We start from the raw sequence: 16,558 nt of genomic DNA on the forward strand, positions 1-16,558 counted from the left end.
GAAAGCATATTTTCATAATAATGAGCTCCATTATGAAAGAATCTAACTGTTCGGTCTTCCTGAATTTTGCTCAGTTGATGGGCCTAAAATGAGAATTTGTTTGCAGTTGCCTTTGCAACTGACCTACTTAAAAAACCTCAATATTTAAGTTTTGAATTTTTTTTATGTTAAAGTTTCCAAATATATATCAAAAAATCTGTTTTGGATTTTTGAGTCGGCTCGCGAAGCGAGAAGACCCTTGCTGTTACCGGCAAGCTCGGATTTTGAGCACAACCGTGTTATAATCTTGCGCGAATGCAGATAGTTCTCATATTCTTACCCGTTTTATTATGAATAAAAGGTGTTATGAATGTCTTTTCTTTTAATATTCCATTCTTTAAATATCAATCGTTTTATAACTTCATGAAGACTCGTGTTATAAACCTTCCATTAATCACATTTCGGATATTTAAATGAATTAACGTATTCGCGCGTACGAATACATTGTTTATGAACGACTTGTCTACTTACAAAATACCACGTGACATTTTTGCGGGAAAAATAGCGTGTGTTTACAGAAGAGTTGGAAGACGAGTACGAGTGTAACGAAAGCAACCTGAAGAAGTAGAAATAGACACATCGTAAGTTCTGAATTTTTGCATATTCTTATAGATGCTCAATTATTGTGTTATTTAAGGAGGAATCTCGTATGTTTAGAAAATCTTTTCCTGTTTTCTTTATAGCATGCAATGTAAACAAACGGGGGTTAATGATCCGTTAATCCAGATTGGCTATTTATAATAATCCGTCATAAATAGGGAACGCTAACTTCAAACTGTAGTTAATTTACGTGATGACAATTAATTACTGCAGAAATTGCCGTAAATAATTCAGATTTGGTGTTTGCTCGAAATAAAAAAGGAAAACAATAGCGTTTGAATCTTGTAAAATTAAGCACAAAAATATATTAAAGACTTTGTGTGTTTACATTGTGTTGAATTCTAAAGGAAATTTTACTTGATATTGTTTGAATTACTTTGATTTTGTGCGAAACTTGTCATTTATATGATCTTGGAGATGATGTAAAATTGAATGCATTTATTGCTTTGACTTGGAAAAAACCCATATAATTGCTTGGAGATTGATCTTGGAGTTGATGAGATGACAAAAGTTGCTTGGAGATATATTATATTGTCTTTGGAGTGAACATTATACAAGTTACATAATATTGAAATATAAAAATATCAAACAATGGGCATCGACTTGGAGACTTGGAGATCAAGAATTGGGACCCATTTTAGTTATTTAAGAAAGAAATCTTATCTCAGTTCTTTGTTTTCATCAAAGTGGATAAAATTTGATGTCAAAAAATATTTACTACTATGTTCAATATTATTGGTTTTGTGTGGTGATGTTGAAGAAAATCCTGGTCCGCCACTTAATTTTCCAATTAGAGGTAAAATACACCAAGGTGATGATATATTCAGTTTAGATTCCCGTGGAAGACAATGTGTGTCATGTTGCTTGAGTTTTTTCTTGAATGTAATGATAAAGCCACTGAATTCAAAGACCTGGTGTTCTGATGATTTGGATACAGTGCTATACATTGGTGATTACATTTACAGACATTCAAAAAAGCATATGAAACACCATGAAGAATATTTACTAGTAAACGATTTGCCAAATTATGTCACTATTGAAACCAATGCATTTTCTTGGACAAAACGTAAAACATATTTTGGAAATATTTCACCCAGTTTTGCTGCTGAATACCCTTTACTGCGTTTAGAGTTTGCACTCTCCATGTGTCTATCAATTGACACCTTTGCGATCTTTGTTTGTAAAGGCAATGCTTTGGGAATTTCTCATTTTGAAGACCAATTTGTTGTCTTTGATTCTCATTGTAGGAATGAACAGGGTTTTTGTTGCAGTGAAGGTGCTAGTATATTAGTAAAAAAAGCAAATGTTTCTGAAATATGTGATCACATTAGATCCCTTTTCAAATCTTTTACATCTGATGGTACTAAGCAATTAAATGAACAATTTGAATTACATGGATTAGTCATTAGAAAAATAGCCATGACATCAATATCTAGATATAAAAGCAATGGAATTGCAGTTTGCACCATACCAAGTGATGTCTTTCATGACACAACTCAAGAAATACTATTAGATAATGTATCATGTAGTTCTAACAACTTTAAACCCAAGAGTTCAAATAGATTTACCTTAGTAGATTTACCATTTGGGGACATTTCAGATAGTAACATTCTTAGAAAAAGAAAACGGGAAGGTCTAAAAGCATCTAGTACATTTGACACAAAAAGAAAAAAGAGTAATGATGAAACAGATGTGTTAATTGAAAAATTCCATAATTTGACATCAAAGGGACCAGAATATGTGTGTACTTCATGTTGTCAAATATTTTTTAGACATTCTGTAATAATCATGAAAACTAAGAATTTCAAAGCATGTCTGATAAAGGATTGTGTAAAGGGCATCAAAAGTGTCAGTGGCATTGAATATATTTGTTATCAGTGTAATAATTATCTCAAGAATAGTGAAGTACCACCTTGCTCCATTGGTAATAATATGAGCTTCCCAGATGTTCCAGATGAGTTGAAAAACCTCACACAGCTAGAACAGCTGTTGATATCTCCTAGAATCCCCTTTATGAAAATAAGAGAATTACCAAGGGGTGGTCAATTAGGCATCAAAGGCAATGTTGTTAATGTTCCTGCAGATGTAAACAAAACAGTTAGATTGATTCCAAGAAACATGAGTGAGAGTGAGACTATACCTGTTAAATTTAAAAGAAGCCTTAATTTTAAAAGTCATTTAGCATTTGAACAAGTACGGCCAGAAAAAATTCTAAAAGCTGCTAAATGGTTGGTAAATCATAGCAACCTTTTTCAAAATGAAGGAATAAGTGTTAATGAAGATTGGATGGTTGAATCTCAATTTGAAAATCCTTTTGTGCAGGAGAATGAGCATAATTTTTGTGATGAAAATAATGAAACATTTCCTCAAAGTGATATTGAAGGGGATCAGAACAATGAATTAGAGGCAGGAAATTTGGACACACTTTTACATCCTGCAGACTTTAGAGAGTTTAATAGAATACTAAGTCTTGCCCCAGCAGAGGGAAACACACCTCTTAGTATGTTTCAAGACAAGTTTTCAGAATTCCTCTGTTTTCCTGGTTTATATTGTGGCCAACCTAGGGAGGATAACAACAAAAGGATTACACCTGTGCATTACAGTACCATTTGTAAATGGGAACTACGAAATGTTGACCGAAGAGTAGCACAAAATGTAACGAACATCTTTTACAAGCTGAAAAGAGTACAAATAAAACAAATTACTGACAAAGTGACATTGGCTATGAGAAAGTGTAAACTAAAAGGTAAGAAAGTCACAGTTGGTGAAATGCTTTCCGATGACAGTGTGAACAAAATTTTAAAATTGGATCAAGGTTACAAAATATTAAGAACACTTCGTGGGTCACCACCATACTGGGAACGTGCCAAAAAAGATATTTTTGCCATGATACGGCAGCTTGGTGTACCAACTTGGTTTTGTTCTTTTTCATCTGCAGAAACAAAATGGTTACCACTATTACATTGCCTAGGCAAACTTATTGATATGAAAGATTATTCTGATGAAGAGTTGTTGAATATGCCTTGGGCAGAAAAGTGTAGACTCATAAAATCTGATCCAGTAACTTGTTCTCGATATTTTCACCATAAAGTGCAGGTATTTCTCAACACAGTATTGAATAGCAGTATTAACCCTGTAGGGAAAGTAAAAGATTATTTTTTCCGTGTTGAGTTTCAGCAAAGAGGTTCTCCTCACATACACATGTTGATATGGATTGAAAATGCGCCATCAGTTCTTGCAGACAGTTTTGAAGATGTTGCTGATTTCATAGACAGATATGTTACTTGTAAACAAAACAATGACATAAAGGAACTAATTAATTATCAGACGCATAGACATGCCCACACATGTTTGAAAAAAGGTAACAAAATTTGCAGATTTGGTTTTCCTTTGCCCCCACTGCATAAAACCATGATTTTGCAAGGATTGAAAAAGAATTCAAATGAATTCTTAGAAGCTCAAAAGAATTACTTGAAAATTGAAACTTTATTAGATGAAATGAAATTGGGAACAGAATTGCCAGTAAAATTTGATGACTTTTTGATATCTTTAGATTTAACATTGACTGATTATATAACAGCTTTAAGATCAAGTGTTAAAGAAGGGCAATGTAAAGTTTTTTTAAGGAGAAATACATCAGAAATAAGAGTCAATAGTTACAATGATACACTACTGAAATGTTGGGAAGCAAATATGGATCTGCAGTATATCCTTGATCCATATGCCTGTGCAGCATATATTGTGTCTTACATATCAAAAGGACAACGAGGTATGTCAAACTTACTTAGACGTGCTTGTGAGGAGGCAAAAGAAAGCGATAGTGATATAAGGCAACAAGTAAGAAAGGTTGGCAATGTTTTTCTGAATCATATTGAAATTGGGGCTCAAGAAGCTGCCTACATTCTCTTGCAAATGCCTTTAAGAAAAGCAACTAGAGAATTCATTTTCATTAATACTAATGTAGAAGATGAGAGGGTAGTTTTGATAAAACCCACTTCTATTTTAAATGAAATGCCTCAAAATTCTACGTCCATAGAGGCTGATAACAATTTGAAAAGATACCAAAGACGTCCATTCACTATGGAAAAGTACTGTTTAGCTGAATATATTGCTTGCTTTAATGTTATTTTCTCGAAATGTAAGGAAAGACAGGATGAAAAGGAAGGTGAATTGCTCGAAGATAATTATGATCTAGACAATGTTGATAATCCTCATGAAACTGATGAGAGCAACATTGATAATTTTGATGAAGTTCATTTTGCAAAGGATGGCTCTATCTTGCGAAGGAGGAAAGTTGAGCGCATAATCTATTCTGTGGGATTTAACAAAGATCATGATAAGGAAAATTATTATAGGGAATTGCTAATGCTCTATATTCCTTGGAGAAATGAAAATACCATAATTGGAGAGAGTAACTCCTATGAAGAAAGATGCTATATCTGTCAAAATACTATTCAAAATGTAAGAAAAAAATTTTTCCAATCCAATACTGTGGATCTATATGAGATTGAAAGAGAAATTCGCTATGATGAGGAAAGTCATTCAACAATAGTAACAGAAATGCAAAACAAGGAAGATAAAGATACCTGTGATGGTGCAAGAAGTGCAAAAGAGTATGGCTGTTTTAACCCTGATGTAAATGGTGAAGAAAACTATGATCTAGGATTGGATTTTGGCATAGGGAGAAAACAAGTTTCTAATTGTGATGAGCAATTAAGTGGTGAAATGTTAGATTCAGAGTATAGGGAATTAGTCCAGTCTCTCAATCAGAAACAGATGGAATTTTTTTACCATGTTCTTCATTTAGTTAAAACTACAAATGATCCAATTTACAACTTTTTGTCGGGAGGTGCAGGAGTAGGAAAAAGTGTGCTTTTGAAAGCTTTGTATCAAGCTTTGATTAAGTTTTATTCTCGAAAAGCAGGCGAAAATCCAGATGATTGTTCTGTATTGGTTTGTGCACCAACAGGAAAAGCAGCATACAATGTTGGGGGGTTAACGATTCATTCAGCTTTCAATATTCCTGCTGACCAAGGCTTCAAGTTTAAACCACTAGACATGCAGCAATTATGTTCTTACCAGGCAAAATATAAGTCTCTTAAGATGATTTTTATTGACGAGATTTCAATGGTTGGAAAAAGAATGTTTAACTTTATCAATTTGAGGCTTCAAGAGATCATGGGATCTTTGATACCATTCGGTGGAGTGTCTGTTATCGCTTTTGGAGATTTATTTCAATTAAAACCGGTAAGGGATGCCTGGATATTTTCTTCTGGTTACAGTTCTGGTAATGAACTTGAAATTTTAGGCCCAAATTTGTGGCAAGATCTATTCTCATTGTTTGAACTGACTGAAATAATGAGACAAAAAGATGATCTACGGTTTGCTCAGCTTTTGAATAGGCTAAGGGAAGGAAATCAATCACCTGAAGATTTAAAATTACTAAAAGAAAGAGAGATAGATTGTGAAAATAACATCACATTGAAAATACCACATCTGTATACAACAAGGAAAGAGGTAGCTGAATTCAATGCAACAGTGTTTGAAGGTGCATTCATGGGAAGGAAAACAACTGTAGAAGCTATTGATTCAATAGCAGGAGACTTGTCCTCTGAAATCAAAGAAAAGATATTATCAAAAATACCATTAGATAGTTCAAAAACTAAGGGTTTGTCAAAGTTTCTAAATCTTGCTGAGGATTTGCCTGGGGAGTTAAGTATAAATGTTGATGTCAGTGATGGACTAACAAATGGAACACCATGTATTATAAAAAAGCTTGATTACAGAGTTTATGCATCTAAAAGATGTAGCATTGTTTGGGTTCTCTTTACCAGTTCAGATATTGGTAAAAAATGTAGAGTGCAATTTTCTCATTTGTATAACAGTGACATACATTTGCTATGGACTCCTATTCTTGAAGTTACAAGAAAATTCCAATACAATTATTACAATTCCTTCCAAATTACTAGGCGCCAATTTCCAGTTGCTTTGGCATCTGCTAAAACTGTGCATAAAGCTCAGGGTTGTACTCTTTCCAGTGCAGTTGTCCACTTGGGATCCAAAAAACTTGATCATATGTATTATGTAGCATTAAGTCGTGTACAAAATTTATCCTCCTTGTATTTGTTAAAATTTTTGGATGAAAATATAAAGGTTTCAAGTGCTGTAGAAGAAGAAATGTGTAGACTAAGACATAGTGCCAATGTCCAGTTATCAGTACCAGTTTTTTATGATGTAACTAAATTTCAGATAATTTATCACAATGTTCGATCCTTGCACAAGCATGTTGAAGATGTAAAGAGGGATGTTCTTTTTAAAAATGCAAATATTCTTGCTTTTTCTGAAACTCGTTTAACAGAGACAGATATTTCTGCTTTGTATGAAATCGATGGCTACAACTTGCATAGATATGATGAAAAAAAAGATGATATTAATGATAGGCCTTATCATGGACTTGCAGTATATTACAAACACTCCATGACTTTCAAAAATTTAGCATTCTTTGGAGTAGACATTGTACTTGGGAACTTGCTTTATAAAAACAGAAAAATAATTTTATGTTTTCTATATTGTTCACCAAAAATTTCTGCAATGCACATTTTCAAAAAAGTATTCGAAAAACTATCAAAAGAGTGTGATTATTTTCAGATTCCCACAATAATAATGGGTGATTTTAATTACAGTGTAGAAACTTTGAGTGATTTTGTTTACAAGAAGTATTTGTTAAGGCAGGTTATTAACGAGCGCACAACAAATTACAATTCATTAATAGACCATATATATACCAATTTGCATCCTGAAAGCATTTCTAAATGGGGGGTCTTGGAATCTTATTACTCAGACCACAAACCAATTTATATTGATCTATTGTAGATTAAAAAATATCTCATAAATTCACAGTTTGATAGTCAAAATTTATTATTTTAGTCTTAGAGTATTGCCTGCTTTGTATTCATTTTGTAATAATGCAAGTTGCACTCCATAGATAGTAAAATAACATTATTGATATCATTTTATAAATTTTATGTTGCACAATTAGAAATTGTACAGCTCATATATATCTAAAATTTTATTTTAGATGCCTACACTAGAAAGTTTGTTTAAAACCAAAAAAGATGGACCATACAGTGCGCCAGTTAATGTGAAAATTTGTGGAGTAGCTGGGGAGAAGACGTATGTAAATGCCAATGGCGAGGAGAAGAAGTATGCAGTCTTGGGCGTTGCTGACTCTTCTATGATAGCGAAGTGCACGTTGTACGATACAAGTAAATTAAAAGTTCTACAAGAGGGCAACTCGGTCATGTTGCTGAATGTTATTGTTAAAGACAATAACAGTTTGACTTTGACTACAAAGTCCAGGATCTCGAAAGTTGGGGATGTTAAAGTTTCGTCTGAAAAACAAAAAGCAGCTAGAGAAATAGCATTCCCACCAATGTCTTCAGAAGTCCCTCTGAAAGACATTGAGAAATCTCCAATAAAGAGCATGCTGTCTGTCAGAGGACAGATTGTCGCTGTAAGTATCTCTCATTTATTTTATCACACTCAAAATGAGGTTGTGAATAAATTGGTAAATCATGGAATTTATATTGCTGTTTAACTATTGTAAAACTCTTTAAGGATGTAATTAGTTCTTGCTCAGTTTTACCTGAAGTTTAATAAATGTTAATTATCTTTAAAGGAGGAAATTACCAGAACTGTTTCTGTAAAAGGCAGGGATACAAAAGTGAAAAGTCTAACCATCAAGGATGACACTGGAAAGTGCAAGGTGTCACTTTGGCGTGACCTGGCAGCCTCTGAGATAGGGATTGGACAACATGTGAAAATATCAGATGTAGTTGTCCAAACTTACAACAATGAGAAGTCTGTGTCCTCGACAACTCGCACCATTATTGAAGTAAGGGGATATAATAATGTGTTCATCAAAAAAAAAATTTCAATATTATTACTTAAAAATTGATTTACAAATTTCTTGAGAAAAGCAATTTTTCCAGTTGCTTTTATGCAAATATTGTTTCATAATTCATCTAATAGCTCATTGAAGTTTAACCCACACACTAAGCTCAAGTAAGAACCACTAAGCCAGAAGAGTTAATTAAACATTGTATATTTAACTTTTTTTGTTACGTCACCCTTTTCTCATGTGTAAGCTGTGGCCACAATATGCATGATATGTGCTTTAAATTTCACATATTATTTTTTAAGAAAAAATCTGTTAAATTTCTTGATGAAAAACTTACTGTCCAGATTAGACTTTATTGATGGGCCAAAATAAAACATGAATAATAATGCATGATGGATTTTATAGTTGTGTCAATCAAGAAACTAGGTGAAAATAAATGATAAAGTTTTAAAAGAGCAAAAACAAATGACTGAAAACAGGTGAGCTATAATGATTCTGGTAAGCATTGAAGGCATTTGAAGCACAGTTGTCTCTTCAAATGGAAACCATCAGCTTTTACCTTCCTTGTTTTATTTTAACAGGAAGTAGAGGCACCAAGATCAACTACTGTGACTTCCGAAATCATTGCTTTCAACATGGAAGATTCTTGTGACATGTCTGTGGTCATTAACGATGGGGAGCTGTACCCTTCATACAAAGTGCAGTCTAGTATAATGGCAGCATATTTAAACTGCAATGCGGAAGACTTGGATGATGTTCTTGCCACCAAATTGCCCTTTCAAGCAACTTTCAGCATTGAGAATGGAGAAATTGTAAACTTTGAGTAAATTTTTACACAATTGATATGTCTTGGTTAAGGATTCTTGAAAATTATTTGAAAATGTTTTTAGTTAATATTGTAAAATTTCTTAGTCCCTTTGCAAAGAAAAGGGATAAAAAAGACAATTGATCTTTTTTAAGAATGGAAATTAAACAAAATAGAGACAAAAGAATTTTAGTTCTTTTAATTTTTGAAAATTTTTAAACAAAGATGCGAGGCATGTTTACTTTCTCCTATTTTACTTGAAGTTATGTGACACGGTTTTTGTACATTTTTATAATGTTTTAATTAATACAAATGAAATTTTGATGTCTTTTGTTTAGAACCTCTCAGGTCAATCACTATGTATCTTTAGAACTAATTGACTTAGATCTGCATCCATATAAAGATCAGACTTTTTATGTAGCTAGTCAGTATTAACACACAAGCCCATGGACTTTTTAAGTATCTAGTCAGTATTATCTTGTTAAATAATGTAAATTTGTAAATATATTAAAGAACATTTTTATGTGTATTCTCTCACATTTTTTTTGTTTTTGTGGTTTTCTTTTGTCATAAAGAACAAACTACATGTATGTAACAGTACATGTATAGACTTTAATTTTCCCTTTTTTGAATATTTTCTTGATAGTGTTTTTACTTAGTGTGATTTTTATTATTTTATTTTTAGTACCTGCAGTTATTTTGTTATGGTTCATATTTTGCCTTGTTTTCTTTCCACATGGAAAGTTTCATTCTAATAAATAAAATCATAGATGTATTAGTAAACATCTAATTTTCATAATACATGTATTTGATTTGCATTGCTAATGCAATGGTAATATTTTGCTGCTTAATGTTTGCTCCACATTAATTGTCTTGTGAGAACAATTAAGTGTGCATTAGTTCTATTTGCATTGTTATAAATTTTACTTTCATGTTAACTGAACATACCTCTGCCTTTCATTTGTTTCAACACTTAAATGTGCATTATTTCATTGTCATTATCTGCCATATTGTTTCTCATCTGATATTGTCATTCTTAAGAAGGGCAAAGGAAAATATTTGCTTGATATACCTAAGCTGGTTTGTGATTGGATCATGTTAGGCCTATTCAGTATTAACAAAACATGAGTTCTAGTCTACAATTTTTACATGGATTGTTTTTATGTGTATATGTACCCGGTATCATATTCCACAGGATTATTAGAGAGTTAACTTTTTTTTTTTAAACATTTTGGGGGTTTTTTTTAACATTTTTTTTATACATTTTAGTTCACATTTCCATTATTTCATTTTATTGTCTATCATCAATGAATTGCAATCTTTACAACTTTTGTTATGTTTTTAATTTGAGTAGAATCACGAATTATAGATATACTTTGCTCATTAACACTAAATATTCAATTTCGGCGAGTATTATTTTCTTCGAATACAAACAGACCAAACGAACATACGAACATTAGAGTGTTTGTCTCATTTCATTTTTACATGTATCTTCTTAAACATGGCACTAGAATTTACAGATATTATTGTATCTGTTAATTAGTTAATTCAAACTCAATTTCTTGAATTATTGTGCAGTATATATGACATTGGTTTTTTTTTTAAATCATTAATTAACTTGTAATTTTTTATTATGAAAAAATCTCAAACTGAACATATGTATAATTTTATATGCCATTTTCATTCTCTACATGTAGTTTTATATTTTATCTCCATGTTGTAGCTTTAGCTATTTTAGAAAGAGTTATTCGGTTATAATAAAAAAAAAAAAACAACTTTTTGGTTTTCATATTCATTTAATTTTATATTTAAATATCTTTTTATCAATGGTTATTGGATTGAAGCACTTGTCAATGATATGATATGTAAATGTTATACTAGTTTTCAATCGAACAATCCATTTCACTGGGGAAACAATGTTAATACAGAACATTTTTTTTATCTCAATGCTTTCCTTTAAAGAGGCTGGATTGTCAACAAAATTAACCAACGGATATACCTTAAATTAAATTAGATATGGTATGTTAAGCTGTAAACTATTATTTATGTGCTTTTTCCTATATATTTATATAGAGCCCTTTTTAAAAGGAAATCAAGACAGTCGTAAAATGGCCACAACCATTCAGCCCACTTTCAGTTCATGGTGTACAATTCATTTCAATATTTTCTTAATGTGGTACCCATAATTTAACCTAATTTTTGGGGGAAATGTTATTTCAAAAACAGTCTCTGAAATGAGATTCAATAACTTCAAGAAAAACAAAGAAGGTATTGTATCATCTCTTGCAGACCTTTAAATATTGACAAACATTACCAATAATATTTTCAACCAATGTAACGCGAGTCGACTCTCAGGCCATTTAGGCCTTTGATTTTTAAATGTGTGTCAACACAGCTGTAAAAGACCTGTGTGAAAGGGGTGTTTCAATGAGATTACATGTTTTCCATAATAAGTAAGGAATTCTTACTTGTATCTAAATAATTTTCACTAGACAATTATTGTTCAATAGAATATTAAATAATTAACATTTTTAGGTTATTTTCATTTTGCATAATAATACAAACCCTGCCTTGCACTCCAACCTTGCATTGATGAACTGTATTGGACTACATGTATATGTTATAAAATCAAGGTACACCCTTGTACCTTACAGAAACACACGTATAAAGGAAGGCCAATTTAGTTCAGGAAAGAATGAGAACAATTAGCAATAATGTTAAAGTTATTCATTCAAAAACATTAGGGGTATTTAGAATGTCCTTAACCTTTGACACAGATGTCCTTCCTAACGAGTACACGACCCCTTTGTACTTCTCTCCAGAGGAGTTGCTTCAGCTCAAAGGTTCCCCTGCCCAAAGTAAGTGACTTTGATCCAATTACACAAAATAATAACTGAAACGAGGCAATATTTTGCAATACAATTACCGTCCTGTGTTTGTAGGTGATTGCATTAAGCAGTACCGGAACATTGCCCGGCAGTATGCCTGCTTCTACAGAGTCTTTCAGGTCAGTGCAAATTATAGACCTTATTTTCCACTTTAAATATTGACTGAAAAGGTTTATGCCATAAATAGGAGATATGTACTATAATATTTAATGTAATCTTTCAATTTGTTTGTTAGGATTAATGTATTTGACATTGTGGTTTAGTTTCATTGCTGAAATATTTCTACATCTTGCATTACAGACCAGCCAGAATGCTGAAAAATTACCAATCAAGGACTGCTTTACTTTTGATGATTACAGGTTTGTTGTAATTGTTTAAACCAACTGTCTGATGCTTTTACTGTTTCTCTGACAACTTGGGAATGAACCAGACAGGATATCCGTCTGATATTGGGTGACCTAGTATCAGTCTGATATAGATGGAAATAATATCAGTCTGATATTTGTTTGGAGTGACCTACCGGTAGTTATCCCTCCTCAGCTATTGTGTATCAACTGACAAAGATCTTGAGTAAAACACAGGCCACTTTATAAATACATTCCTCTCTATTCTCATAATAAAATAAATAACAGGTGGAGCTCTTTATCAATTCATTAATCCAGACAATGGGTAGATGAGCATGTAATAAGTTATTTTATCATGGTTTCAGTGAACACTGAAGGATGCCACCATCTGTCTATCCAATAAATATGCATATTGGTGAGAATAAACATTATTGATCAATGTCTCTTTGTCCAACATCACTTGTCTGGAACATACTTTTTCTCCACTCCCCCCCCCCCCCCTTTCTTAGACCAATCTGGCTCATACCTCACCCACAGAGTGTCTTTAGGTAAATATTGTGCAGACAAGGCTATTAAACCAAGTTTTTAGCTTAAAGATTAAGGTCATATATAGCAGATCTGTGTCTAAAGTCCTTGATAGGACTCCATTTTTTTCACCTTGGCCTTATCTGTCATATAATACACCACTGAGTACTTGTCAGACGAGATGTACAAGGATCTTGAACTAAATTTCCAAGTCAGAGGTTAAGGCCAAAGCGAAGTTCTCTGATACGCTTTATGAAAGGGGGCTCTTTTAGATGGTTACCTAATCAATGATTTTAAGTTCATCATGAAACTGTAGTTGATACCAGGGTTTTATTTCTCCTACAGATGGGCAGTCTCTACGGTTATGACAAGACAGAACCAAATTCCAACACCCGATGGCAGCAAGATCACGTTTGCTCTCATCCCGATGTGGGACATGTGCAATCACTGTAACGGAACGGTGAGTCACCACCGGATAGTGGTATAAACCGTCTGTTGTGCGGTGCTCTGTACACACAAGGAATTGTTTTGTTAATATTGTAACATGAGCTATTTCCTTCACTGCCTAAACTGAGTTTTTTTCACCTGATTACCTGTGTGAAAACCATGATTAGAGTCATTTGTTCTGATCTTTTTTTTGATGATTTGACCATGTTTAACATTGTAAATGCTTCAAAATGACAGTTTTGCTCAAATCATGGATTTTCAAGAACATTACATGTAAATAAAATATGCGTTCAACCTTTTTCACCTTTGTTAATACTGTTCTGATAAAAAAAATCCTGATATTATTTCAGATCACCACTGATTATAATTTGGAAAAGGACTGTAGTGAGTGTTTTGCTCTGAGGAATTTCCAGGCAAAAGAGCAGGCAAGTATCTGAAGTAGTCAACTGGTTAAAAACTTGTTTGATAAAAGAAATACTTAAAGTTACTATAGTATAGCCAAAGAATAAAGTCAACACAGATAGTTAATCACATGTACTGGTATCTGAAAAGTTCATCCAATAATCTTCCATCATCTGTCTGTTGACATTTTGATGTGAATTGATACCATGGTCACATTTTCTTCCAGATATTTATTTTTTATGGTGCACGGTCAAATGCAGAACTTTTAATCCATAATGGGTTTGTTTATCCTGAAAATGAGCTTGACAGAATTGCTATTCGATTAGGTGAGTAGTCAGTAGAATAAAACTTGATAGACGCCCACAATCTGTCTGTGTTTTAATTATTAACCATGCTCTCTTGTTCTTAAGCTTGATTGTGTCCAACCCGCAATACAAAAATCTTCAATGTTTCAGCGTGCAACTGCTACTCTATTTGATTGATGCGTAAAATCTCAGAAAAAAAACCATTTTAATAATAAAGAAACAGTACATTGTACATATTTTACATGTTTTATGTATCTCTTTCAGGCATTAGTAAAGGTGATCCACTTTATGAACAGAAAAACGAGCTGCTGAAGAAGCTAGGATTGTCTGTGTAAGTGAACGCCGAGGAACAGATAAATGACCTCCTATCAAAAGGTTGATTGGTTTCACTTGATCACACTGAGCTAATATTTCAGGTTGAGGAATTTTTATATACACACTGGAATGATTCCTGTTGACCCCCAACTAATGGCATTTCTTCGAGTGTTCTGTATGTCTGAAGGTAGGTGTGACAGGAAGTTTGCAGAGATATTTTACATGAACTATGATCTATTTACTAAAATGTACATTGATTAAAGTGACATCAATTAAAGTTTAGACTCATTTTTGACCTTTTATTATTATTCATGTAAAAATAAAAAAATAATTCATAGAAAATTAAAGATAAATTAATGTAATTTGGGAAGAAAATATTTAACTTTATTATTGGAGATTGGCATGATCTACCTCTCCAAAATTTACTGAAATACTTTTGTAATATTCTCTTTGACTTTACACACTGTTTATACATGTATTCTGTACTTATGGTTTTCTTGCCATTCTGTCAGAAAATCTCAAAGAGTTGAACTCCAAGGAGTTGTCAGAGGCAGACGCAGATCGACTGGGCGACATTGACGTTCCTGTGTCAGAGGAGAACGAGGAAAAGGCATGGGCATTCCTACAAACCAGGACCGCCCTCTTACTGCGGGCCTACGAAACATCTGAGGAGGTATAGCTTTTCCAACGTTATAATGTATAGAAGATCATAAAAAATTTGACAATAGAGACTTTTAATGAATGATAATTACAGTTAGAAAAAATATAATAAATTAAGATATGATTATTAAGTTATTTATATTTAAGATTATTCAGTTATTCATATTTTAATGTTCTACTTAACTTTTTTTCAGGAGGATATTGAACTGCTGAAAAAGGAGGATATGAATATTCATGAGAGACTTGCTGTGCAATTAAGAATGTGTGAAAAACGAATCTTAAAAGCAACACAAACTTATGCTGGGGAGCGAAAAGCATCTGTCAAGGGAGATAAATCTGAAACAGCAGCTGCATAGTGTTGAAAAATGTATTGAAACCATGAAAGTGGCATTTTAAATCTTTTCATACCTTTTTGCAATGTCCCCTTTTTTAGTGAGAAAGATCCTTGTAAGTCCAATTATGATATTGTGCTTGTTTATGGAAGTCAAGGCTAAACAGGCACTGATGAATCCAAGCCTTGAGGAGTTGAGGTATTTGGTTATGGCAATGCACTGAAAGAATCTGTACCTGGGGTCAATTTGTTATGATTATTTTTTATAATTTGATGAAGATGATGACAATTTTTTAAAATATATTTATTTAGCTTTCTTAAAAATTTCAGTGATGCATCAAGAGAAGATAACTCTTGGAAAGGTTCAGGCTTACTGAATGTACGGAAGCTGCAATAATGAAGCCCTCTCCCAATTTTGGGGGTGGGAAAAGGGAACTCTTCAAAGAACATCAGATAAACAAAAATTGAAGAGGGCTTCATTCTTGCTGTTTAACTGAAAGTTTTGAGTCTTTAGTGTATTTTTGTTACACAAGAATGTGTGAGTGAATCTTTGTGGATATCAATAAATCATGTTAATGCCTCCTGCCTTTTTCTCTTGTTTCTATCATCAAATTTATAATAAAAGTGATGTTGAAACATTCTCTTCTAAATGTATTGAATCAATTGACCATGAAGTATCGTGTGTGTTATACGATGTTTAGAAGTAAAAGCTATTTGTGCAATATAACCTTTTGTAATATATAATTTCATAAGAAGAAAAGGGAACCAGGAGGAAGAATAATCCTCAATGATTAGATATATGGGGTTTTTTTTGGGGGGGGGGGTGAAAAACTGTTAATTTCTTGATTTTAAAATTGTAAATTAATTTAGCGATGCTAGACGGCGAACTATTTTTTTTCTTCGAATAATTGCTCTCTATTTTCAGAGACATAAATAACATGTTATTTTTGTCTCTGCTATTTTATAATGTTTTTGTTGCATGTTGCAAGTTACTTGG

General features: G+C 32.7%; 2 protein-coding genes across 2 annotated transcripts in view; both read left to right on the forward strand.

Moving 5' to 3' along the window:
* LOC105343892 (actin-histidine N-methyltransferase) overlaps nt 1-16,141 on the forward strand; it is a 33,643-nt gene extending 17,502 nt beyond the window's left edge. Inside the window, exons 7-16 of the mRNA XM_066086774.1 lie at nt 12,122-12,202; nt 12,287-12,351; nt 12,533-12,591; nt 13,447-13,561; nt 13,899-13,973; nt 14,177-14,276; nt 14,520-14,586; nt 14,672-14,757; nt 15,083-15,243; nt 15,425-16,141. Of these exons, the coding sequence (XP_065942846.1) occupies nt 12,122-12,202; nt 12,287-12,351; nt 12,533-12,591; nt 13,447-13,561; nt 13,899-13,973; nt 14,177-14,276; nt 14,520-14,586; nt 14,672-14,757; nt 15,083-15,243; nt 15,425-15,586 (971 nt within the window). The 3' untranslated portion in view covers nt 15,587-16,141. The remainder of the gene's footprint in view (nt 1-12,121; nt 12,203-12,286; nt 12,352-12,532; nt 12,592-13,446; nt 13,562-13,898; nt 13,974-14,176; nt 14,277-14,519; nt 14,587-14,671; nt 14,758-15,082; nt 15,244-15,424) is intronic.
* On the forward strand, nt 207-11,121 carry LOC105334049 (hypothetical protein). The gene is made up of 4 exons (XM_034469144.2): nt 207-620; nt 7,718-8,152; nt 8,318-8,533; nt 9,121-11,121. Exons 2-4 carry the CDS (start codon nt 7,718-7,720, stop codon nt 9,364-9,366), a joined length of 897 nt encoding a protein of 298 aa, XP_034325035.2. The 5' UTR covers nt 207-620; the 3' UTR covers nt 9,367-11,121.
* Nucleotides 16,142-16,558: the final 417 nt, after the last annotated feature.

The sequence above is a fragment of the Magallana gigas genome, chromosome 6, assembly GCF_963853765.1.
Source record: "Magallana gigas chromosome 6, xbMagGiga1.1, whole genome shotgun sequence".
In the NCBI taxonomy this organism is placed as follows: Eukaryota; Metazoa; Mollusca; class Bivalvia; order Ostreida; family Ostreidae; genus Magallana; species Magallana gigas.